General features: G+C 41.6%; 1 protein-coding gene across 1 annotated transcript in view; it reads left to right on the forward strand.

Moving 5' to 3' along the window:
* LOC146829045 (gamma-aminobutyric acid receptor subunit beta-4-like) overlaps nucleotides 1–27,140 on the forward strand; it is a 584,921-nt gene that overhangs the window by 503,387 nt on the left and 54,394 nt on the right. The window contains 2 exon segments of the mRNA XM_085606649.1: nucleotides 12,105–12,245; nucleotides 17,087–17,239. Of these exon segments, the coding sequence (XP_085462775.1) occupies nucleotides 12,105–12,245; nucleotides 17,087–17,239 (294 nt within the window).

Genomic DNA, 27,140 nt, shown 5'->3' on the forward strand with positions numbered 1-27,140 from the left:
CCTGGTCTGTTGTGCTGCAACTGCTCCTCCTGCCTGCCCCGCACGGTCTGTTGTGAGGCCACTTCCCCTGAACTCTCTTGTCTGTGCACAGGTCCTGACCCTCCCTTCTATCCTCCATGGTCCTTTGTGCATGCCCCTGCACCCTCCTTCTTGCCCATCATAGCCATTGTGCTGCCACTAACCCTCCCGCTTGCCATGCATGGTCTTCTGTGCTGCCATGGCCCCTCCCACCTTCCCTGTGTGGTCAGCTAGCTGCACCTGACCCCCTCCCACCTTCCCTCCATGGTCTGTGTGTATGCCATCATAGTCTCACTGTTGCTCTCCATGGTGTGTCCTGTTTCTAGTGCCCATCCTGCCTGACCTCCAAGGTCATCTTGCTGCTCCTGCCCTGCCCCCTTGCCCCCAGCCCTCTGTTTCCATGTGCAGACCCCTATTCCCTCCCTCCTGGCTTGTCTGTTCCATTGTAATGCCCCTGATCCGTCCCTCCTGCCCTTTATGGTCTGTTATGCTGCAGCTTTCTCTCCTGTCTGTCCATTATGGTCAGCTAGCTACCATTGCCTCTTTCCCCTCTGTTCTCTGTTGTCCATGTGCATGGTCCTGTCACCTCCCTATTGCTTTCTATGCATTGTTGTGCTGCACTCCCGTCCTGCATGCCCTGTGTGGTGTATTGTGCTGCTGCAAACCCTGATGCCTGCCCTGTAGGGTCAGTTTGGTGCACCTCTCCATGTCCCTCCTGTCCTCTTTTATCCTAGTTCAAGTCCCTACCCCAATTCCTTCTGCCTGCCATGATCCAATGTACCATACTTGTGAACATTTTGAACTTGGTAAGAGGGAGATTTTGAAAAAAAACGGGGGTATTGATTTTCCCCCTTTGAGTTACTTTGAAAAAGAGGAGATTGTAGACAGGAGAAATATCAAATAAAGCCCATTTGAGCTTAAAAACATTGGACGTTTCCTGGCTGAAACGGGTCTGTTGGCATGTATGGTTGTACTACCACTGCCTCTTCCTTCTGCCCACAATGGTCTATTATATTGCCACAGCCTCCCTTGCCAGCCCTGTATTGTTGGTTTGTTGCCCCTGCCCCCCTTTCCACTTGCCTCCATAGTCTGTTGTGCTGCCACTGCCCTTCCTGCCTGCCCAGTGTGGTCAAATTGTTGCCTCTGCACTCTCCTACCTGCCTTAAATTTTCAAAGTCCGTGCCCCTGGCCTCTGCCTCTCAACAGTATCTCAATGAACAACTAGATTGATAACATTCTATATTTATTACAAAAGTGTGGAACACCTGACGTCATCTTGATGTAATAAAAACTGTAATACCTAGAGCATTTCCTTTAGAAATTACATATATGAGAGGATCTTATTTGCATCAAAATGATGGTTAGTGCTCAAAAAAACTAAAATGAGGACATATTTTCTGAGTTTTCAAATAGCGACAAAGAACTTTTAAATTATTTGTAATCTTTATGTTTTGTTATCCAGTTGACCACTTTAACAAATGTTGCACCTTGGGGAGAGGATGTGGTGTTACTTCCAGAGCTGTAGACTTTGCAACTGGGGAACCAGGTGGGAGTTTCTGCTTCAGCTCAACATTCTGTGATTCAGGTCAAATCACTTAATCTCCCCATGTCTACAACCAAAATGAATTTGATCTTGTGTGATGTAACCAATGCTCATGTAAAGCACTCCAATACCTGACAAGTCTGCACTATATAAAACTGAAAATACACAAAAAATAAGTGTTTTGCACACTTCTGTCATTGGGCGACATGTGGGCTACATCTGGGTGATATTTGTGCTGCATTTGGGCTCTTTTGTCTCTGGTGGCCATCTTGGGAGATTTATTTGTCATGAAGTTTCCTAATTTCCTCATTTACTGCAGTCTCCTCAGTAGGAAATGCTTTCATTTTTTTACTTTGATTCCATCAAGAAGGTATTCCAATATGTCACACATTTGCCATCAATTCTGAATGTTAACACTCTAGTTGCTTATTAGATCACTGTAGTAAAGCTACTGCTCACCACGGAAGCCTGCTGCTGGTATTAAAAGTGCATGTTTCAGTCTGCATATCAGAATGTTTTAATGAAATAGAAGAGGATTTGAGAAGTCACTCAAAATGTGCCCTAATTTTTCTTACTTCAGCACTAATCATACTTTCTATGGCAAAATGAACCCCCTCATTGTGTTCCTTTTTAAATTAAATGTTTTAAGTGTTACCAGTTTATTCCAATCAAGATGGCTTCAGGTGTGCCATACCTTTGTCATAAGTAAGACAGTAAGCGCTCTAGTTGTTCTTAAGAACACTCTGGGACATTCTGTCATTGGGCTATACTTGGGCTACATCTGGGTGATATTTGGGCTACATTTGGGCTCTTTTGTCTCTGGAGGCCATCTTGGGAGATTTATTTGTTATGAAGTTTCCTAATTTCCTCATTTACTGCAGTCTCCTTAGTAGGAAATACTTTCAGTTTTTTACTTTGGTTCCATAAAGAAGGCATTCAGATGTGTCACACACTTGCCATAAAATCTGAATGTTAGCACTCTAGTTGCTCATTAGATCACTGTAGTAAAGCTACTGCTCACCAGGGAAGTCTGATGCTGGTATTCAAAGTGCATGTTTCAGTCTGCATGTCAGAATCTTTTTATGAAATAGAAGAGGATTTGAGAAGTCAAAATGTGCCCTAATTTCTCTTTCTGCAGCACTAATCATAATTTCTTTGGCAAAATGAACCCCCTCATTTTGTTCCTTTGTAAATTAAATGTCTTAAGTGTTACTACTTTATTCCCATCAAGATGGCTTCAGGTGGGCCATACTTTTGTCATAAGTAAGACTGTTAGCGCTCTAGTTGTTCGTTAGAACACTCTGGCACATTCTGTCATTGGGCTATACTTGGGTTACATCTGGGTGATATTTGTGCTACATTTGGGCTCTTTTGTCTCTGGTGGCCATTTTGGGAGACTTATTTGTTATGAAGTTTCCTAATTTCCTCATTTACTACAGTCTCCTCAGTAAGAAATACTTTCAGTTTTTTACTTTGATTCCATCAAGAAGGTATTCAGATATGTCACACATTCACCATAAATTCTGAATGTTAGCACTCTAGTTGCTAATTAGATCACTGTGGTAAAGCTACTGCTCACCACGGAAGCCTGCTGCTGGTATTAAAAGTGCATGCTTCAGTCTGCATATCAAAATGTTTTAATGAAATAGAAGAGGATTTGAGAAGTCACTCAAAATGTGCCCTAATTTTTCTTTCTTCAGCACTAATCATACTTTCTATGGCAAAATGAACCCCCTCATTGTGTTCCTTTTTAAAGTAAATGTTTTAAGTGTTACCAGTTTATTCCAATCAAGATGGCTTCAGGTGTGCCATACTTTTGCCATAAGTAAGACAGTAAGCGCTCTAGTTGTTCTTTAGAACACTCTGGGAAGCTGCAGTAGAACACAAAGGAATCAACTGACAGTCTCTGCCCTTGTTGGATGTATGTCTTACTGAGAATGTCAGACTTCATTCTCACATGACTGAGAAAGATAATGTGAATTTACAGAAAATATGCTCTCAGTTTAGCTTATAGATCACCTTCCAAACCTCTGTGGGAAAAGCATGAGAAAATTGTTTTATCTCAAACATGATTCATGATATCACATCAGAAGGCTTTTTCACATGGTAAAATCACCTTAGAACACACCACAATTCCTAAAATGAGTATGGTACCATCAACAAATGATTTATAATGTAACTAAAGTCTTAAAACCTTCTATTAACTGCAATGCTTTTTAATGAGGTGCTATCATGTATATTGGTCCCAAGATGGCTGCCAACACTTCTTGGATGAAGTACTGACAGCCAATCAGATCTCACGATGAGATGTGTGGTTAGGCTCCGCCCAGATATATCTATCTTTTTAACTCTAATTTTCTCAGGAACTACTGAACGTATTTATACCATTTAAGCAAAAGTTAGCTGCGTCAACAGGTCCAAAGGGAAAACGCATGGAGAAAACGCGTTTTGGGACCCCCCTTTTTTCTCGGCCCCCGCTTGACGAATCACCGTCACGTTTTCAGGATAGGAGCGGACTGGAGCTGGCCAAAAGTTTGGAAAATTTCACTAAGATTCGTCAATCGGCGCCAACGTTATTCCTTATAGAATGTTGCGGATTTCCTATGGAAAATAGGTCCTAACTATAACTACCTACTGGCGACTGCCAGTAGGTAATTTATATATATATATATATATATATCAACATATATCTATATATATATATATATAGATATATATAAATATATATAGATATATATATAGATAGTGGGCTTTTGGACTGTTAAGGGGCTCACTACCCCTTCCTGACCGCACACTTGCAGACAAGAGGCTGGGAGAACCAGCAACTTTTCTTACTCAATATATATAGCTATACACACCCTTACCTCCATTTTGGCTCACAGATTTTCTGTATCAATGATCGCAACCTGTTCGAAATGGGGGTCTCTAGTTGGCAGAGGTGGGTACCTTTGACCAAGTAGGGGCCCTTGCTTCAAGTCAGGGTAAGGGGCTACACTCATAAAATAACCCCTGCTCACCCCCTTGGTAACTTGGCATAAGCAGGCAGGCTTATCTCAGAGACAGTGTGTAAAGCATTTGTGAAAACATACAGTAATACAGTGAAAACACTACAAATGGACACCACACCAGTTTAGAAAAATAAGTAATATTTACTGGACTTAACACAAGACCAAACGACAAAAATCCACAATACTGTAATCAAAAATAAGTGTTTAAAATTGTAGAAAATAGTTCAATGTAGATGGTAAATGCGACAGTTTACTCTGAAAGTACCTGGGATGCGTCACGCAATACAAACAAAAGGGTTGCAGGGAAGTTGATGCGCCGTTCCTTACACTCAGGGGAGTGGATGCGTCAGTTCCTTACTGCAGCGCAGGGGAGGTGATGCGTCGCTTCCTTACTGTGTGGGGAGTTGATGCGTCGTTTCCTACTGCGATCCGGTGCGATGCGACAAAATGGCGTCTTTGATGTGATGCGACAACGTGGATGCGATGCTTGCAAGCAAATGGGCTATGCGGCGACTCGGTGAACTCTTGAGCCGCGACAGGCCCTGTGACATGCTTCTCCAGTGATGCGAGAGTGACCCTTGCGGCGGCAACACGCTTCTCCGGTGATGCGACGCGCTTCGTCGGTGATGCGATGGCGAGCAGCTGTGGCGGTGACACGCTTCTTTGGCGATGCGATGGCAACTGCTGCGGCGGCGACACGCTTCTCCTCGTTGTATCGCGCTTCCAGCTCCCAGCAACACGCAGACACCAGAGGTACCCAGAACAACTGCAGGCAGAATTACCAACAAGGAAATTCAGGGGGAGCTGGTGGTGAAGTCTTGGTGTCCCTGTGACTTCAGACAGGAGGCAAGCTCAGTTTCAAGCCCTTGGAGATCTTCCTCAAGATAATAAAGTACACAAAGTTCCTTCTCTCCTTTCCTTGGCAATAAAGTAATCACCTCAAGCCAACCCTAAAAATAGGACAGCACAGGGGCAGTCTCCTCCTTAAGCTTCTTTGGTTCTTCTCCTTGGCAAAGGTCCGTCTTGATTCCCAGAAGTGATCTAAAGTTCTGGGTTCTGGGCCCCAATATTTATACTGCAAAATCCTTTGATCTCTGAAGGCAGAGAGTGTCTGTGCCCTGCCAAAATCAGTTCTGTCCTCCCTGGTGCAGCTTCCTAGCAGGAGGTGGAGACAGCATTGTTGAAAGCAGACCTGGCCCAGGTAGCTGAAAGGAAAACTCCTCCCCCTAATCTCTATTCTATGAAGGCTCATGTAAGTGAAAGGAAATCTCCTCCCCCTACTCTCTATTAAATGCAGGTCCTATTCAGCCCAGCCCTGACCCATCAGACTGCTGGAGCCAAGGCCATCTCCATTCCCCTGTCACTCACAAACTAGACATTGAATACACAATCCTAGCAGAGGCATGCTGGATGGTTAGGCATGAAAATACCTACCTTCTAAAAGCGGTATTTTCAAACACACAAAGGAAAAAAATCACCCACACTAAAAGATGTATTTTAACATTCTGAGTTCAGGCCTAAGAAACTCGTTTTTCTACCTTGTTCCCTGGGTCAGTTAGGATTATAAGATGTTATAATCAAACTGCCCATTCTGGCCTATGGGAGCAGGTAGCCTTGCAATAGTGATTTGGCTGTAATTCATTATCAGGACATGCCACACACATCAGGGCATGTCCTACCTTTTACATACAATGCACCCTGCCCTTGGGCCTACCTAAGGGGTGACTAATATGTAGAAAAGGGAAGGTTTAGGGACTGGCAAGTGGGTGCACTTACCAAGTCGACATGGAATCCCAGACTGCACACAGGCTCTGCAATGGCAGGCCTGACCCATATTTTACAAGCTGCTTCTGTGGGTGGCACAACCAGTGCTGCAGGCCCACCAACAGCATTTGATTTACAGGCCCTGGGCACACATGGTGCACGGTACTAGGGTCTGACAAGTAAATCAAATAAGCCAATCATGGAGTCACTAATCCAATACAACAATTTAAAAAGGGAGCACTTGCACTTTTGCACTGAATAGCAGTGGCAAAGTGCCCAAAGCATCTAGACCAGCAAAAACATAGCAAAAAGACAGGAGACAACATAAAAAAAACTGGAAGGGAGACCCGTGCCAATGGTGCCAGGTCTAACACAACGTATAACAATATCATCTACACCTTTGTGCCATTTGGGAGATGTTGGCATGAACACAACTATTTAAGACAGTAGCTAGGACCCTCTAAAAACCTACACGTGAAACAAGGATAAATCCTATTTCTAGTTCTACCAAAGGATAGTGTCCAAATACTTCTCTTGTTACATCTAATAACACTGTTACCCAATAATGCCAGTGGTTCTTTATTCTCTCATTTAAAAGACATGGAAAAGTGGGCTTTCCTTCCAAAAAAAGAAAATAAAGCATTCATTCTTAAAACTGGAAACCTAATTATTGACTGTGATACAGGAGCTATTTTCAAAGCCCTGTTAACAAGTGCATCAAAACCCAGTGCTCTCAATATTTGACCTGCATAATATTTTGTCAGCTTTTTATCATAGTCTCCTTTATAATTTTGCAGTCTGTAGGAATTTTTTAATCAGATCACGTTTCTAAGGGGCTAAAGTATTATTATCATCCATCATCAGCATCATCGTATATTATAATCCCTTTATGTTCTGCTCCTTACCCACATTAGAATCTGTTGATCTAACTCTGCCGACCATCACCGGATATGCATTTTTAGAATAGTGATACCCACTAATCTACCTATTAAACTTTGAAATTAAGCTAATGATTCCTCTGACTCAAGACCCCCAACACCCTCCGGAACCATTCATGTTGAAGAAGTATCTAAAAGAATCTTGCATCACTGCTCGATTATGCAGTTTGCAATTTAAGGATTTTTTTTTCAGATTGTCCTAAATTTAGGGATGACTCAGACGTGCATTCACCATTAATGTTATTTTATTGAATAAAGTCACTAAGCTATGGATAAAGGTCAAATTCGTGCTGTTATACTAAAAGATGGAATCTTTAAAACATTCCGTAGCACAACCCATCAAATTCCATTCATTGTGAAACGGGACTGTATGCTGCTCACCCGGCCATTTTCATTCTGCCACTAACCATTCTCAGAAACGCATCTATCAAAAATATCAGCATTTACAGCCTTTGTTATTTGCCACAGTCTAAATGAAATTTGGAATTGGAATATTCCAAGGCTCATCTGTTTCTATTTCCATATTCCTCAAATACCAATCTGTGTCCAAAATTGCATTCCTTTTCTTTTTTACAACCAATAATTCCTCGCCCGCCTTGTCCCATCAAATATAGCCCAATTTATTCTCCTAAACTTTAGGCACTGAGCAACATTCTTTTAAAGAACCATTTAAGGTTTGCTAGATATTAAAAACACACATTTCTTAAGAGAACCCTGGGAGTCATATCCTAACCCAACGTAATTGATAATAACCCATCAACAGAGAACCCTATCCTGTAAATAGAATGGAAGAACTATGTCCTAATTACTCAGTGCAAGATGCAGCCATTAGTTGAACATTGCAGCGTTTAATTTACTTCTGCAGTAGCAATACAATTTGCAGATCAAACTACCTACTGGATCAGGTTTCCTGAATAGAAATGACATTTAAAATTGCTGTCTATTCGTTCTATCTCGTCAATAGTTGTTTACTTCAATGGATTCTGCCTTGAGGCCTCCCTATGTAGCTTCCTTTATGGTCTGCAAAGAGGGGGCTGCAAGTGTAACAGCCCCCAGAGCTATGTCTACGAGCTTCTCATCAGATCTCGATAAGACCAGTTTCATGGTTCGCTGTCTCCGTGCTGTGTATGTAGGATCCGGGCGTCTCATATGATCAAGCAAGCTGAGTGATGGGGGAGATACATATGCTCACCGGAAGTGTTTGTCAACGCCTGGGTTGCCACTGGGACACGAAAAGTAACAAAAGGGGACTCTCATATAAGGACATATATATGAATTTAGGAAAAGACAAACCGCATACAAACTGCTTTCATCCATTCGTAATTGGCACCAGTCAATCCTCAGACTTAAACCCAGAGCAAGAAAGAGAAAAGAAAAGGGAGGAAGAAGAGAGAGAAAGACGGGAAAAAACTGAGGGAGAAAAGAGGTATGAAAACGAACGTGCACCAGTATGGTAACGATGCTGTAGGTGTAGTGTGGTGAAAGAAAGAAACATGAGGTGGAAACAAGACGAGGCAGTCGTGGTATTCAGCAACCCAGGCATTAAACATTGCTGGTGGTGGGCTTCTAAGAACAATTTTGGACCCTTGCTAGAATGTATTTTCTTAACAAATGTTTCTGATATTAAACAAACTTTGCCTGCAACAAGCTCAAATGCATGCATTCTTCAAACCAATTATACAGCCTGCGTTTAAAAGTTAAAAAGTGGCCCAATTTGTAAACATGGGCCATTTATTTTAGCTATCCAAGTCATTAATGGGGGCCTCTTTTAGTTTGGGGTCAGCCTATTTTCGGTCCCAGTTTGACCCTCGGTGCGCCTTACTCCTGTAGTAGTCGTGGCTCACTGCTGATTTCTGAGAGTAAGTCTGGGGCACGCCTTACTTATTCCTAGAATTCACGAATAAACCAGAAGTACCTCTAGAGTGAGGTACAGCAAAATTACAGTGAATCTGACCACTGATGGTTGTCTGTATAGTAGCACGTGCCACTGTGTACACACACTGTCTGTGAATCATTTTACCACTGTAGTATTTCAAACTTGCTTTTTATTGTTGCACCACCTTTTTTCCAGGTGGAATGAGACACTTCCCACCTTATGGCTATGGACAAGGTGAACGCTTGCAACACGTCCAATGTGAACATAATTTATAGGGGTGGGCGAAGAATTCCAATCCTCCGGCAGAGTTCGCAGAGTTTTGTCCACTCCTCGCTCTGCGCAGAGCACGGAGTTCTGAAAAATTCGGCGAAGCGGTGCAGAGTTGAGTTTTTTCTCTTGTGCGGCTCGCCAATGTTAAGTTGGCAAGTGAGAGCTATTGAATGCTAGACCACCTCCTGGCAAGATTTCTGTATGTGGGCGGTAATGGCAGGTTGCTACCACTTGTGTTGAGAAAGCTGCCGCTCGCGTTGAGGAAGCTGCCGCTAGAATAGAGAATCTACTTGAGTGACAGAAAGAAGCAGCACCCTCTGCGCACCACATGATGCCATTCGCACTGATTTAACTGCATGGGAGAAACTCTTTGCGCTACAAATCAGCGCGAACAGAGTGTCGTTAGATACACTGCCACTCACAAAAATCTGCACAGCAGAGTTTTTTTGGCACTTTCGGAGCTCCGCGTAGGGTGACTCTGGGAACTCCACCCAGACCTAATTATTTATACCCTCAGTTACAGATGCACAGCAATGCAGTGTTCAATTATGTACAGAACAGATCCAGTGTCACCTCTAGTCCTACTGTAATAGCTTTTTCAGTACCTTGGATTTAAAGGTCAGATTACACCCAGTGACTGCAACACCACATATGTTAAGTGCCGGATTCTCCTGTAAGTCATTCTGAGGGACTGTACTGCCAAGTAAGATTACACAGCCCCGCCATCACTTTCCCACTGACCTTGAGTAAGACGTGGGTCCTCACCTCGCCAATTATCCAAGCTGTAATGGGGAAGTAATCAAAGAATGACTGGAAAGCTCATGCAGGCAAGGACCAGAATTTTCGATTTCAACTGACTAGAGCAGATTAAATTAGTTTAACATATAAATTTGTTACAACTATATTAAAGAAAACAATATTAAAAACAACAATACTCTTGACAATGGCATTATTTACCCAACAAATTATGTTCTTTCCACTGATATACTGAACCATAATATTGTTGTATTAGCAGTATCTTTTTGATAACATTGATGTACCACAATATTTAAAACTCAATATTTTGATCAAATACCCTCTAAAGCCTCATCACTATTTTTCATGATTGTGATCTTGGAATGAGTCACTTTATAAGTGTCTTATGTTTTTTTTATAGTTGTTCTTTGCAGTTTTTTATAATCATCCCACATGCTGATGCTTGTTTCTATCAAAAAAACAATGTTGAACTTAAATGCTCAAGTACGGCTGTTCGTAACATGCCACTTTTTGCATTGGTTGATCGCTGCGAAAACAAAACACTAAACCAAAACTGATGAAAAAGGTAGGCATAACAAAAAAATGAGTTTGTACATTTAGAAACTGTATAGAAATATATTTCTTAACATTCTTAACAAGCTATTCTAATTTGCATTTGTCTCTGAACTCAAATAAGTTTTCAGTCGAACTTTTCAGTCTCTTCTCCCCAAAGCTTTCTTGGCAAAATTCCAAATGTAACATGATAACAAAACCTTTGTTTCCAGGGAAGTTAGAATTCAGGTTTTGACACAGTTCTGAAGTGGGCAATTGGTGCAGTCTTTGTGTGGCTGACCTAACTGTGGGCAGTCTTAGTCTGGGGGGTTACTAGCCAACGTTGATTGCTAATGTACTTGTCTGACCAGTACCCACTGCATAGCCACTAGCACTTAATACTTATCTCCATATGCTCTTCTTGTACATCTCTACTTCACCTTTAGTGCAATTGCTCATTTACAACAGTTTATGTCTTTAGAAAACTGCTCAGAGTACACTTAATTATTTTAAGATATTTATTTATGTTATGGAAACATACAAAGTAGAAAAACTTTCCCTAAAAACTGTTTTTAATAAAGGGTTATCAGTAGGCCTCACCAGATTTGACCATTGGATTGATATACTCAATTTTGTTAGGAATATTGGGTGTTGAGTCCTCCCAAATCAGTTCTTAATGCTTCATCCTCACCTACAACCAGTTAGTAATGGTTTGGAACTAACAAGGCTCATGTATTGTTGCTCTCATGTCTATCAGTCATTTGTTTATTCTTCTTTCATACAATCAGATATTGCAGATTTTTCCCCTTTAATGTCAGTCATAGGGCCTTTTCCATAACTTTTTATGGTTTGGAGATTTGTGACAATGCACCTTCAATCAATGAGAAATTAGCCTTTCAACTGTAAACCAAGAAGGATTTGTCCCCAGCCAAAACAAAAAATGAGTTAAGTAACCATTGTGTAAAGATATGTGTTGGATATTTTTGCAGACTACTTCAATCTGATGAGTTAACAACTCTTCCGTAAAGGATTGTTTCTAAAAAATCCAACCCTCTGCTAAAAGTCTAGCTATAACTACTAAAGTCACTGAAGATCACATAGGTTTCCTCTCTTATGAACCATTGCTAAACTCTGAACTGCAAGACAAAGAAAGGTTGTCTGAGTGTGCCTCGTGGATGAAAGGATGGGTTAATAAAAGAAGGTTTATCAGAGTGGAGATGCTGATTTATAGCATGTCTAGTCTTGCTCTTGATCTAGATGTTTGTTTGTACCTTTCTTGGAATTTATGACACTAGATGTAATATCAAATTCTTTTGTAGACTGGTGAACAGAAGGACAAGAAGTAGTGAGTATGATAACCGTGTCCGCTCCCAAATTTACTTTTCATTTTGTTACTTCAGATGGCTACACAACGGATGACATTGAATTTTTCTGGCAAGGAGAAGACAACTCTGCTGTGACGGGAGTAGAAGCACTAGAGTTACCCCAGTTCACCATCATCGAGCAAAAACTGGTCTCAAGAAAGGTGGTTTTCACCACAGGTGGGTGCGCCCCCTCCCAACCACCACCACAAGGAGTCTTATATGAGGGATATGCAAAGCATGTTTTGGACATATCTTGAGACAGATGATGAAAGGCCCGATGTACAAAGCCCTTTTACGGTTGCAAATTGTGCGATTCACAACATCACCGGGGGTTTTGCAACTGCAAAAGGGCTTTTCTTAATTAACAAAAGCCCTTGTCTGAGTTGAAAAATGATAAAGACTCATTAAAGGGCTTTTGATATCTCTTCCAAATCACAAATAGGAGGAGTTGTGAAAAGAGTATCCCTGTTCTGGTTGCAGTTTGAAAAGTAATTCATCAAAGGTTTGTGACTTCAACTACCGGTGTACACCATTGATCAGTTTCTGACTTTCAAGTTTAAGTGATAACTGATTCACAAAAGGGAAGAAAGTGTTCAGCACTTTCTCCTTTGTGAATCATGTCAGAGGGATCGGGTCACTGACCCCCTGAAATGTTCTCAAATGAGAAACATTTTTTAAAGCAGATTCTGTGACTTTAATCATAACTGCTGCTGTCCCTTGCAGGTCTCCATCCATTAATTGGCAGCCATTCACAAGGGATTACAAATTACAACCTGCCTAATTCATATTCATGAGGCACGTTATTTTGCACCTCCTGTGAATAGACAATTTGCAATTCAACCTATTAGTACATAAGTCGCATTGCAAATTTGCATTTCAATTTGCAAACCAGTTGATGTGCAAATTGGTTTGGGCATGGACATGTTACTTTGGGCCACAGAAGCAGTCATGCACTGAGAGCCCAGTTATGTTGAAGTATTAGAGTACACATTCCTCACTATGAACCCAGTACGCTTCATTACTGAGTACTCTCGAAAATACCCCGTCACAAAAGCAAATAAAAGTAACTCAGAAAAGCATGTAGAAAAGGGTACAGTTCTTAGCAAGGGAACATTGAGGGGTCCTAGGCTTACTGAGAATGCCTGTGTAAACTCTATTTCTTGCTGAACAGATATATTTCATATCGTTTCAATGAACTGGACCACTAACCTGCAAGCTCAGTGAGGAGGAAGATTGCAGGAAGTGGACACAGAGATTCGGGATCACAGAGGATGTTTCACTCTATTTAAAAAAATAATAGATTGACTGCAGTGCTTGCCATTTGGTGGCATGAATTAGTGAATGGAAATGTTTTGATGCATCCTGTTTCATTTCTCAGACTCCGGAAAAGCTACTAGGAAAAGATGCAGCTTTAAGTAGAATTTTGTGTGTTGAGGGTTTCAGGGCAATCAGAAGTTACATGGTCCCAATTCTAACAACCGTGGTCTTTTGCTTCTGTTGTCCTGTTGCCTCTGTATTGTGCACCCACAAACTGGGAACCAAGTACCCCTTTTAGACCTTGACTCTCAGGGTAGAGAAGCATGGGAGTATAAGGTTTGCTCAGCTAGGTGCTGTGGTCTGTCTAGAGACTCAGAAGGCATAATATGCAATACACGCCTGAATAGTTTTTTTTTCTTTCAAAAGAAAATGTAGTTTAATACACTCAAATCTAAACATTGTGCTCAATGTTAGAAATATATGCACGATGACAAGTGGCAAAAACAATGGTAACACCTTCTAAATGCCCTCAGTGCATAAAAGGGCCACACAGTGAGGAAAGGTAACGGTCACCACATAACCATCTAAATGCAGACTAGAGTCCATGGGTCTGAGGCTTGCATTCCCAACCCCTAAAATCACAATACTCATAAATAATGGAAACAAAAAGTAGGACATGCTTATAAATAGTCAAGGCTATTGGCTTTGTCACCAGTTATCATCATACATTCAACAATAGATTATGAGCATTTCACTATTTTTAAACTTTTCAGGATATTTACACAAATACACAAATATTTTGACTTTCAATATAAAACAAGCTTTGCAAGCGTGCTTAAATATAATTTCAACAGCAAACAATACAAAATAGTGAACAATTCAGTGAAATATATATGTCTTTCATTAAAGCACATTTCCTGGCAATCACAGACGAGCCAGAAACCCAATGGTGCATGCACCTCTTTAACGCAACAAAAAGTGTCAGCTATAGAAGTGCTTGGAAAGCACAAATACTTCTGCCATTGTCAGTGGAGCCAGCCCCTGTGAGACTTAGGGTTTTGCAATTCTTGAATACACTTCGAGTAGTACTTTATGAGGCAGACCTCATAAACACTTCTGGTGTCCCCCTAACCTTTTTCGGCACCACCTGTCAAAATGTCAACATTTTTCGCTGGCCCCTGGCCCTTATAGAGCATTTCTCTTCCACAAAGGCTTGGGATTCTAAAACTCTTTAATGTGGGTGTCCTACTGAAGATTTTCTTTTTCGTTCTGGAACTGTTTGTCACCTCCACCACAATGTTTACAACTGTGTGTGACCCTTCTTCCTTCTTGGGGCTCCCATGCACATCACAGACAAATACATGGTGGCCCTTTAATCATGCTCTCATAACCCCCACACCCAGCCAGGCATTTGTTCTTTCATTGCCAGAGGTGTGAGTTGGTATATTTGGTGCAGTTGCTCCTCCGAGCTACAGCTCCATGGAACAGGAAATTCAGCGCTTTAGTGCTCACATGGCCCTGGAAGCGGCCTCATGAAAGGGTCAAGTCCAGTGACCATGGGCTAATCAGGGAGAATAGAATCCCTCTTTGAACACTGAAAAGGGAATAGTTTTAGATTAGGACAATGGTGCTAATGGTCTTGCTCATTATTTGTGGGTGAGGGAGGAGATATGCCACACAATGGCTGCTGAGCACTTTTTAGTAGCTAACACCTGGGATTTCTTTAACACAGCAGTACAGCAGGCACTGCTTGAGTTAATGGTCTTGTTTTGCTCTTAACAGTTTTCTACCGTCAACAAGGGTGTGCCTGAGGAGCCTCCTTGCCCCCAAATATTTATCATCATTTTCTTGATGGTTACAGACATTTTTTACATTCCTAGTCACTGATGCTTGCTCCTCCAATCATCAGTGGGTTGACCAGAATTTTTGATTTGCCCTCCTGTCCTAACTTTTGATAGTATCCTGACTTGTGCCATTCCTGCAGCAGTACCCAACAATCCTAATGCAGACCACTCTCCCACTGGCACTCTGGCCTTCAGCCACTTGTAGGATAACCGTATGACCAACTGGAGCCTGTGGTAGCTATTTGTAGACCACCAACAGCCAAGACCAGTCCCTAGAAGTCCCCAGCAAGTCCTCCATATAAATGCAAAAAGAGAGAGTTGGGTAGCAAGTACCACTAGCAACAAAAGTCCAAGAATTACAAACCTAGGGGGTCCCTTCACTTCAGACAGTGGTTCATACACAAGGTGTATCCGTCCTTTTTCTTTTCCTCTGCTTCTCAACTGTATTTGCCTCTGCAGTCATTTTAAAATAGAGGTGGACTTTTTCTAGAAAGTGACAGTCACTATCAATCGCTACATGAGCTCTCCACCTCTGACTGACATTTCCTAGCAAAAGCCACTGTTTTTACAACCACTGACAACACACTTGAACATCACTGCTCTAGGCAACCTCAGAAAACGGCTCTCCCTAAGCCAGACTTCTCCTGGACAAACCTGTGGATTTTCCATCAAAGACTTCAAAAAAGCCCCCGTGTGGTAGCAGAGCTCTGTCTGCTCTATCTATATTTGTTTTCCATTCTTAGTTCAATTACACAGCCTAGGCAGGCCGTAAACAATTTCTTTTGGGTCACATCTGCCACCTTGCTACCTGTGCCCAGTCTTTCTAACTCAGCCTGAACATGTGTGTAAAATTATTCACCTTTTTAAAGCCTCCTACCCCTGATGCAGAGTTGAGGACATTATTTTAAAAGTCTGACACTGTTGGTATTTTAAAAGACGTGCTGTGTCAGTTACTTATCCTTATTTTAAAAGATGGGTTTCAGTTCAAAAACCTTTTAAACAGAAGCTTACGTTAGGCAAGACTCCTTTATGGAGACATGCTGCCAGCAAAGGTCTAAACACCAGAGGTCTAAAAGAAAACAAAATTGTTAATTTTACGGATCAGAACTCTCTTTCTCACTGTCACCACGTAGATCTGTTCACTTTGCAATATATACATTTCCACATTATATTGGTACTTATCATGCTTCTTTCAAAAAGAGGTTCCATTTCACACAGGTAAGGGTAGACCAATGGCTAATGAAACATAACCATTTTCCAATTGATTTTTTCCAAAACCACATGGTGAAGCCCCACCATTTTTCACAAACCACAATAAACAAACTGGTAACCAATAAGCTTGATGTGTTGGTACGTTTTTTTGGTTAAAGAGAAACGCATCCTGACCTCCTGGACTACAATGTTCAGAGGTAGACTGTTTGAGAAATAAGGCTTTAGAGCACCTAGGAGTCTTTTGATGTATTTTAATCAAAGGAAAGAAAATATGTAAATTCTGGGTTGTTGTAACTCCTTATCAAAGTATATTTGGGTTAATTATCCTGTGTCCCTTCTTGGTGTAAGAGTTGAACATTGCAGCTACTGTGCAGCACCTGAGATGTGATTTGTTATGTTCCATCTAGAAAGAAACACAAAATATAAACTATTTCATTGAAACTGCCCTTTTATTCATTGAGGGCTCACCACAATCAAACTCATCTCTATAATTCTTTCAGTAGAGTTCATCTCTATTTGATGAGCCAGAAGATCATAGGCTTTCAAGTAATGATAAAGACATGGCAATAACATTACTTTGTTTGATGTAACTCCTATGAATGTGAAAAGTTTCCTTCTAACGTTGTCATTATAAAGTTAGTGGAGCTTACTGACTTATTTGACACCACAATCAACTAACACATTCTAATATCTTTTGGTTGTCAGGCTCTTATCCACGGCTATCCCTGAGTTTCCGAATCAAGAGGAACATCGGGTACTTCATCCTTCAGACATATATGCCATCGATACTCATCACCATTCTGTCCTGGGTCTCATTTTGGATCAATTATGATGCTTCTGCTGCCAGGGTGGCATTAGGTAAGTTTCTTGTCTGGAGCACACTGTAGATCACATTACAATATATACTGGATCTTTGGTAGTCTGGGACAAGAGCTGCCAGACTACCCAATGTCTCAAGGGACTAAAAGCACCTAGGGCCTCTCCTCACCGTACAAAGTATTGGTGCCTTCAGGGGTACTGTGAGGATTGACAGCCACATACCAAAAGCAAAAGCTCTACCATAGAAGAATCCTTGAGGATCTTCAATGAAGGAGATGATGTTCATGAACATTCTTCTTTTAGTAGTTATACATGACCTCAAAATATTACTTCCTTGTAGATGCAGAAAATAATGCAATCAATACAATTCTAGCTTAAGAGAGTAAATTATGTCAGATGTGCAAGGAAGTAATAGTAGATAATGTGATCATTTGTTCAGCCAAACTTAGGGTAGCAACTAATAAGTATTCAATGCATAAAGCAGTGGGTCTGGAAACAGGAAAAGGCCTGGATAGGTTTAGAATAGCCTCTTACTCACATATTATTCTTCTCAGGAAATGCATTTTATCCCCACTGCTGCCATTTGTGATAAGTGGAGGCAACAATTGCATGAATGCCTGGTTATCCAGAATAAATCTGCTCAGATGAAGCATAGAGACAAAGTGTTTAGGTGCCTATCAGCGTCGGCTCCTCCGCAATGACAGAGGGGCGTCACCCCACTGCCTGGCTCACAGCCAGCAAATGAATGTTCTGAGCCACCTTGTGCAAGGAGGGGTGGGGCATGGAAGGAGGAGTTAAGTGCACATATGTGTTTGGCCGGCTGTCTCTGGCTGGCCAAACACATATGCACACTTAGGTTTCTCCAGCCCGACTGCATTTAACAGCCGGGCTGGAGAAACCCCACAGACTTCCTGTCTTTTCAGCCTTCCCAGGCAAATCCCAGTGCTGCTCTCATAGAATGACAGCAGCACGGAGATTGGGTGGCAGTCTGTCCCAGGGTCTGCTGGGACCAAGAAGAGGACAGGAGGTGCGACACAGGAGGTGGCCGGTGGCTTCAGGTAAGTTCTCATTTATATATATATATATATTAATACTAACAACCCCACACGCTCTCCATCCTGCGTAACCTCCACCTGCCCCACCTCCCTTTGTTTGTGGCGGCCACCACTGGTGCTTATGTAATACTAAATAATGACTCACATGCTACTGAGCCCTTGATGATGACTGAGTGCTGCAGGTTTTCTGATAAGAATGCAATAGGCAGTGACATAGTTAATCCTTCAACAATGGATGTGGAGCAATACAGCAGTATCTCATAACGGGGGCATAAAAAGCTGCGGTTTTCCCTCCGATGGGTGAAGGAGGACTCTGGTAAGCCTGATCAGCAGGTGAATGAGAAATCTGCCTCAAGGCTAAATGATTTCTACCATAAGTCTTGATCAAATCTGTATTGTTTTGCATCTGGGCCATCGCTTTTTGCCATTAAAAGGGCTGATAAGCTGGATCATGGCTATTTGGGAGCCCCAAAGGATAAGAGTCTTTTTTTTTGTGTGTGTCCTCATTACACCATGGTTACTGCAAACTGGGCCAATTCAGAGACCGAAACACCCTTGATCCTTCTATGGTCCAAGCAGTTACATCCAGCACCAGTTACATCCAGCACCTTCCATGGCACCCAATTGTCCTCCTTAGAAGAATACGGGGGAAACGTGATAATCTGCTTACCACCCCAATCCATGGGTTGATGTAATCATTGGACTGAGTTTCCGAATTACATTTCTAAGTTTGTTATCATTTCAATTCAACCAGTTCAAAAAAGGGGCCCACGCTTCAGCCGGGGTCTTTTTTTCACTTTTTATATCGAATCTACATGTCCATTTGACCACATTCATCCAGGTTATTGCGTTGGGGGATTGGGGATCTAACCAGTATTTACAAATTTCCCTTTTAGCCAGAAGGATTCAATAAAACAATAACGCCCTCTGTTTAAATCTTAGAGCCTGTTGAGTTACATAGTCCACTCCTAAGAGTACCAACGTTTCTGTTAATATTATATTTTCTCCTAGGATGTCCCTTATATTTTTTTCCACTGAGCTCCAAGAATCCTTTAACCCTGGGCATGTAAAAAAGACATGTAGTTCATTTGCCTTGAGATGGTTACACCTTTTACATCTTGGCACCAGCTGTTGCACAAATTTTGATAATCTATATGGTGTCAAATATAGCCTATGCATGACAAAGAAATTGAGTCTTTTGAGATTAGCTGGAGTTACAATATCGTATAAGAGTTTAACTGAGTCAGCTCACGTAGCCTTCATACTTCCCTCCTGCAACACCCCAGTCCAGACCACAGATGGATCTTGAGCTTTTTCCTCCTCCGCGTCTAAAAAATTTCTGTACCACATTGCTACTTCTTTAGTTTTCTGTGAGGAGTCCTGTATTAACATCTCAAATTCCCAGTTACCTCCAACTTCATGCCCTGCCGTCATTGCCCATGAGGTAAGCTGCATGTACTTAAATCTTGAGAGTCTGCTGCCTGTCTTAATATATAAAACTTCCCATGGGACCATTATGCCTTCTGATGTTAGGTCACCCCATTTTTCTACTCCTGCCTGCTTTAGAGGTAGGCTCAGGGCATTCCTGAGACATTCCGGTGTCCCCGGGGAGTTCCATATTGGAGCGAACTCTGAAAAATAGCCTATCTTGAGGATTCGTCTCACTATCAGCCATAGGCTTAAAGCTGCTTTCAGCACTTTCAATCTTACTTTTAAAAAAAAATTCTGTGCTCCAAATTCATAAAGAAAAGCTGCCCCATTTTCTTTAGTCATCTCACTTAAGATTAAGCCCCACGTGGTACTCTCAGGTTCTCCCACCAGCATACAAAGGTTCTTCCATTGAAAGGCCATACAATACAGCCTAATATCTGGTAATGCCAGTCCCCCTTTTTTTAAAGATCTTCTAAGTTTTTTCCAGGACAACCGTACCCCCCGGGAAGCCCAAATAAATCTAGAGATCTTTCCTTGGATTTTCGTAATTTCTTCTTTTGGGATGGTGAGTGGTATACCATTAAAAAGGTAAGTTAGTTTTGGTAGGACTGATATTTTAATCAAGTTAACCCTCCCATATATCGACAGTGGTAGATTTTTTCACCTGGCCAAATTCCTGTCTATTTCCTTCATAACATGCTTCACGTTTACCCGGGGAATCTTGTCTATCTTCTCTACGATTAATATCCCTAAATATTTTATCTCCGGGTAAACTCTGCCACCCCATCCATCCATATTCTAACACATTACTTCAGTTTTTTCCTGGTTGAAAGTAAGCCAAATTCGGCAGTCAGATGTTCTAATCTTGCCAATGTTTGTGTTGGGTTCGAAGTATAGACTACAAGATCATCTGCGTATAAGGCTATTTTACTGTGTGTCGGGAGTTGGTGTATGGGAATGATCTTATCATGTAACCTTACTTTGTGTGCAAGTGGTTCCATATATATATCAAAAAGAAGGGGTGACAGGGGGCAGCCCTGTCGCGTCCCCCTCCTAATTTCGAATCCTCTTGTTAATACCTCATTCAGCAGAATTTTCACCGTGGGCTGCTCATATTGTTTTTTGTACTGCACCAATGAAGTTAGAGATAAATCCCATTATATCTAAAGCGGCCCACAAAAATGACCAGCTAACCCAATCAAATGCTTTGGCGGCGTCTATTGTGATCACCGCCAAAGGAATTGATCTTTCGACCACTAAATCTATTGTTCCAATTAACGAAAGTGTTAGATCTTGTATCTGTCTCTTTGGAACAAAACCTTTCTGGTCAGGGTGTATCAATTGTACTGCCTCCTTAGCTAATCTCCTCGCCAATATCCCAGAATATATTTTTAAATCCACATTTAATAAAGATATAGGTCGATATGAGTCGGGATTTTTCGGGTCCTTAGCAGGCTTTAAGATTAACATGATAATCGCCTCCTTCCAAGACTTTTGAATTTTCTACCCCTCCTTATATATAGCATTAAATAGAGACATCAATTCTGGAACTATCTCTTCTGTTAGTGACTTATAAACCTCAGCAGGAATTAAATCCGGTCCTGCCGCCTTACCATTCTTCATATAGTTTATTTGTTCAATTAGTTCTACCTCAGAATACGGGGAATCCAACCTGTCCCTTCCTTCTGCTTTTAAGACTGGGAGACCGATATTGCTCAGCCAGCTCTTTAAAGCCTCTGCATCTGGTCTTTCTGACTCCGAATAGAGTTCTGCGAATAGTGTTATCATTCTTTCCTGCATTAACTCCTCATTGTTAGATACATCCCGCAGTAGTTATGACCAACTCTCTAATATGATTTCTTTCCTTATCTGCCCTCGCCTTCCAGGCTAAGAGAGTCCCTGCTTTTTCCCCATATTGAAAATGTTGCTTACATCTTGCCTCCCATCTTTCCCTGCTCTTAGTATCCAGTTTCAGCCTATAGCACAATCTAGCTTCATCTAGTTTTTTTACTGTCTCATCATTGGAATATACATCTTGCTGCAATATCCTTTCCAAAGTCTCTATCTCCTCCTCCAATTTTTGTAGTTCTGCTCGTTCTTCTCTGTTCTTATATGCAGCCTGATTTTGCAGTACCCCTCTGAGATAGGCCTTATAGGTGTCCCATACAGTGCTTATTGGTGCTGAGTTAGCATTGATAATGAAGAAATCCACAGTTTTTTCCTTCATAGTGGCGACAACTCTTGGATCTAATAGGATTGCTCTCTTCAGGGTCCATCTACCCCATTTCCTTACCGCAATCTCCCCCAGTGTGATACTAACCATACTATGGTCAGATATATGGCCAAGGGATATATGGACATCCTTTATTTTCCCTGTCCATTCTCTATCCACCAATATGTAATCTTACCGGGAGAAGGAGTGTTACTTCTTACTATGAAACGTGTAAGCTCTTTTACCCTTCCTTAAATGTCTCCAGGCATCAACCATTCCTAGCTCTGTGAGCATATGTTTTAAAGCCTGTCTTGTTTTCGGTGCTTGAACCTGTAGCCCCCTCCTGCTCCTTGATCTGTCCGCTAATGGATCCAACAATGTATTAAAATCTCCTCCTATTACTATAGGAAATGATTTCTCTACCAACCTCATATGCAGATCCCCTAGATATTGGGGTTCATCCGTGTTTGGGCCGTAGAAACCAACACATATAAACACTTTACCTGAGCATTCAAGCGTTACCATCACCCATCTCCCTGAGTCATCTGTACTAGAGGCCTTTAGCTCCACCCCTGATCCTTTCCTTACTAGTATAGCAACTCCCTTTGTATATTCAAGTTGGTTGGATGTTGCATAACTTACATCCTATCCAATTATATTTAGAAAACGTCCTTCTGCTCTCATCTGCTGTTATATGAGTTTCCTGAATAACACATATTTGAGCCTTTAATGCTTCTAAGTGTCCCATTACCATCCGTTGTCTTTTTTTCGATTTTAATCCACTCACATTCCATATTATGATTTTTATTTCATTGTCACCTCCTACCATTATTCCCTATACCGGTACACCTTGTACCAAAGGATTTTTGATTCCTCAGCAACCAATTGGACCCATATAAGCTGTATATTATCTCAGATCTGTCTAATGAGGACTTATTTTCTATTTTCTCCCTCTATTACCCTCCCCGTGCAGCCTTGCACCCCCCCCCCCCCCGGGAACCCTCCCCATACTTCTAGGCATAGAGCCCTGCAATCAAACCATCGGAAGGAGGTGCTTGGTACAAAAAATAAATAAATGAATATATTGTGCCTCCCCATTCCCCCCCACAAAACCTGAGTGATGATTATGTACCTCTTGTATTAAATGTGTTTTATGTGCATAGATAATGTGAAATCTGACCTCATCCCTAATTTATTTATTTTAATTATAGTATTTATTCCCTTTCATGATATTTTATACATGTCTAACTTTTCAAACAAAGAACCACTCAAGATTGACAGGCTTATCGTTTCGGTGTCTCACCTCCCCTAATAGTGTTTATTAACCTGTCTGCTTCCTCTACTGATCGTATATTGCTCATTTGATTATTCCACATTACCCTTAACGTGGCAGGAAATTTTAATTGAGCTTTGGCCCCCAGTTTATTCAGTTCGCCCATTTTATTCCCCAGCTCCCACTGTTTCTGGGCGGTTGCGTGGCATATATCTGATCTGAAGGTGAACTGGGTATCTCGAACTGCGTAGGGGCCATTTTTTAATGCAGATGCTAGGATGACCTCTTTTACCGAATAGGAGAGAAAATTAATGAGAATCTTCCTTGGCTTGAGATGCTGAGGATTCCTATTAAAGGGGTCTCTGTGGACCCTCTGTATTTCTCTATTTAGGCCTATGTCCGGTCTATCCTTCAAGACTGTCTCGGATAGCAATTTTACCATATATTCTTTAAGATTTGAGCCCTCTTCTGCCTCCGGAATATTTAGGATCCTCAGATTGTTCCTCCGAGAATGTTTTTCTAACCTCTCAAGGTCATCCCTGAGACCTGCATTCTCTTTTGTGAAAATCTCTACTTCCTTGGTATTCTTTAGAATCTCACGCTTCAGAGAGCCAAATTCTTCTTCCAGATTACCTGTTCAGATAGCCACATCATCCAATTTTTGGGCGAGCACTGAACATGATGCCTGTATGTCAGCCTGATTAGCCTCAGACACCTCGAACCGGCCTCTCAACTCCTTTTTCATCTCCATTAGAATGATAGCTAATGTGGCCTCTGAGGTTTCTAGCAGCGTTACCTGTGCCTCCACTGTACCCGCTCCCGTTGATAGCATAGAGGGCCCAGGGTCTACTTGTGGCTCGACATCTCTAACTCGGCTTGCCTGCTCTCCTTCCCCAGGGTCCTTCCCTTGCAGGGCATCAAACCTATTCTGGGTTGTATTGTGAAAGCGCTGTATGGTGATACCCCCATCTTGAGGTTCTCTATTTCCTTGTGCCTCTCCGCGTTTTAGGGATTCTCCAGGATTAGCCGTATCCGCCAAATCCTCCTCACTCTGTCCATTGTGTACTTCACCCCCAGACACCATATCTTGTGACAATACCCTGTAGTAGGCTTTTAAGGAGGGGGTTATCTTCGGCCGCCATGTTCCCCGACTCCTTGAAAATGTTGCCCCCTCTAGGATGAGAGCCTTTGACATACATTTTACGGAAACCCAGAGAACCTACATGGGAAAACCATGCAGGTAATCCACTTTGGAAAAACCACACAGGACAAGGTTAAAGTACAAACCATGAAGAATTATTGAAAATGTTGAAATCATTACAGAAGGCAAAACGTAATAGTTGGTCAATTCAATTAAAAATTTTCAAAACGAAAATAAATTTGAATCGGTGAAGGCAATAGAAGCTGAACCCAATATGGCCTAGCATAGGCAAATAATAAATCAAAGGAAAAATAGTCATAGGGACAGCTCAGTTTAAAGGCAAGAGGGAATCTGGATTTATTGAATAGAAGACTGACATAGAGTCTGCCTTTGAGGGAAACTCAGTGAAGCCCTTTTGAAGTCTTTGAGTATAAGATCAAATGATCTTCTAACATGGAGTCTGTCTCTATGTATGGGAAAGGGAAAAAGCACTGGCTCACATCCCAAAACAACACTTCTTATAACCTTTTTAGCAGGAGAGATCCATACTGTAGCCATAATGTGAATTGGCACCATGGACTGTACACCAAAATTTGCTACAATATAAACCAATCATCATTTATAAATGACACTACATCAAACAAACTATCTCAAAAGCCCTCCCTATCTAAATAAACAATTAGGAACTAACTAAACAATTAGGAGTTTTAGCCTCAATAAAACAACATTGCATTCCCAAACAAAAGCTGCATACGAACAAGAATAAACCATTGTTCTCAAAGTGAAAATATCACCCTTGAATGTTGGAACATTGTATTTGTGTTCTTCCAGCACACCCAGTGAGCTCGTAAATTGTTACAGCTAAAATAAACATCTTCACAGAACAGAGCAAAAATCGCATCTATTTAATAAAGTAAAGGAGAAGAGCACGTATGAACAAAATCATGAACGTGATGCACAGTGCAACTTTGAAAAGCCATGTTTTCAATGCAACCAGGCTAGACCCAGCAAATTAGATTTGCAGCCTACTTATGTCAACTTAATTTATTAAATGCTGAAGAGCATTTTAACTCTCAGTGCACAGACAGAATACAAGAATGCACATTTAAAATGTGCAGTGTGTGATGCTGCTAATAAATCTGAGGCCTAGCTAGGTCAACTTTAAAATGCTTCGTTATGAAACTATAGCACACTTACATTATTTTTGCTTCAGCCATGTTAATTAAACACATAATTGTATGAATTCTAAATTCACTTTAAAATCTTCATCTATGTGCTATAATGTGCAGTAAGGACAGATAGCATGTTCTGCTTGTGTTTTCAGCCATGTCTACGTTTTTTTTCCTATTTCCAAATGTCAAATTGCCTTTGCCTTTCAGACAGGTCTGTGTTTTCTCCATTTAGGCTTAACAAATATCCAAATTGAGTACCCTGCATGCTGTCAATGCCTAACAGGTTTTCACATAAGTGAGTCACACCTGTGCAAGTAGCAGACATGCAGTGGAGTAAGCCATCTCTATGCTTACTGCAGCAAGAGTGCATTTTCACACACATCCATGAAATAGCTGTGTAAGTGAGTTGTAAACTCACACAGATGATATCTTCATCTGTTGTGTAGTGACATGTCAAATGCACTATCATTTGGACAAAATACCTCATTGTTGTATAGTGAGGTTAGTTGTCCAAGCACAAGAGCTTGTCAGGGCAGTGATGTAACAAACGGGGCTTAGAACGCGGAATGAGGTTTGAGTAGAAAAATGTCAGTTGCTTGCTGCCTGCCTTGCTCACGGGCTGGTCGATGTCTTCATCGCTTAATAAAAGCTTATGTTGAAGAAATCTGATTAAGGAAAGCATTTGTTTTATTGACGATGAAGGATGGGATCGGTGTTGATGATAGGACCATCTCGATACAAAGTTTAGGATACTTTCCAGCTGGCAATTCTTCGCGGACCACCCTTGGTCTGGGTGAGGTGTTAAACGCCAGAACAGCAAGGAGCAGGGCTCCACGTTTGATGGCTTGCACTGCTGGAAGCCTCAGAGGGTAAAGGTGTTACCAAGGAAGAGGAGTCCTGCATACTTCCTTGTGAAGCGGCAGTCACAGTAGGAAGTGGTGGTAATTTCTATGAATTGCATGCTGTTAGCAGTTCTGTGACAGTGTCTGGTCGAGATTTTTTTATATTATTCTTGATATTGCCGCTGCGAATTGGAGTGTGTACAGCAGCAGATGTACAGGAGGATACTACTGGTGCAGGGTGTCGTTATCAGGTCTTCTGTTTTTTTTGGTTTGGCATTCCTGACCCAGCAGTGGTGTATGGCCCGGAGCAATGCTCTGCGTGAGGCCGCAACCTTATTGAGGACATTAGCGGACCCCGTGTTAAGGAGAAGAGAATGGTGGAAATTAAGTGCTCAGCGGTGCCAGGAATAGGTTGCATCGCAGCCTTACCTGCCTCCCGCTGTGAAGAAGTGGCGCAAGGGTCTGAGGAAGCACTCAGAAATATATTGGTTAAGGAGTCTTGCTGTCTGTGTGCAGTATACAGCAAAGCCAGTTTGGGTGTTACGCTGTGGCAGATTTAAACGTGCCTGGGTGCTTGTAAAGCCTTTAAAATATTTTTAAAAAACAGCTGTGTCATAACTTCTGGTAAGTCGGGAGTAGTGTGATCTGTGCCGATGACTTTGGAGGAGTGTGAGTGTATATGGTGCTAATAGAATGAAGACTTCGATCCTAGGGTGTGCCCTGGCAGGAAGTTTGACAAATGATGAACATCACTGTTTGGGATATGGAGTGAACTGTAGTAGATATACATACATTTGGATTTTCATTTAACGTC

Source organism: Triturus cristatus, chromosome 5_2 (genome assembly GCF_964204655.1).
Source record: "Triturus cristatus chromosome 5_2, aTriCri1.1, whole genome shotgun sequence".
Classification (NCBI taxonomy): domain Eukaryota; kingdom Metazoa; phylum Chordata; class Amphibia; order Caudata; family Salamandridae; genus Triturus; species Triturus cristatus.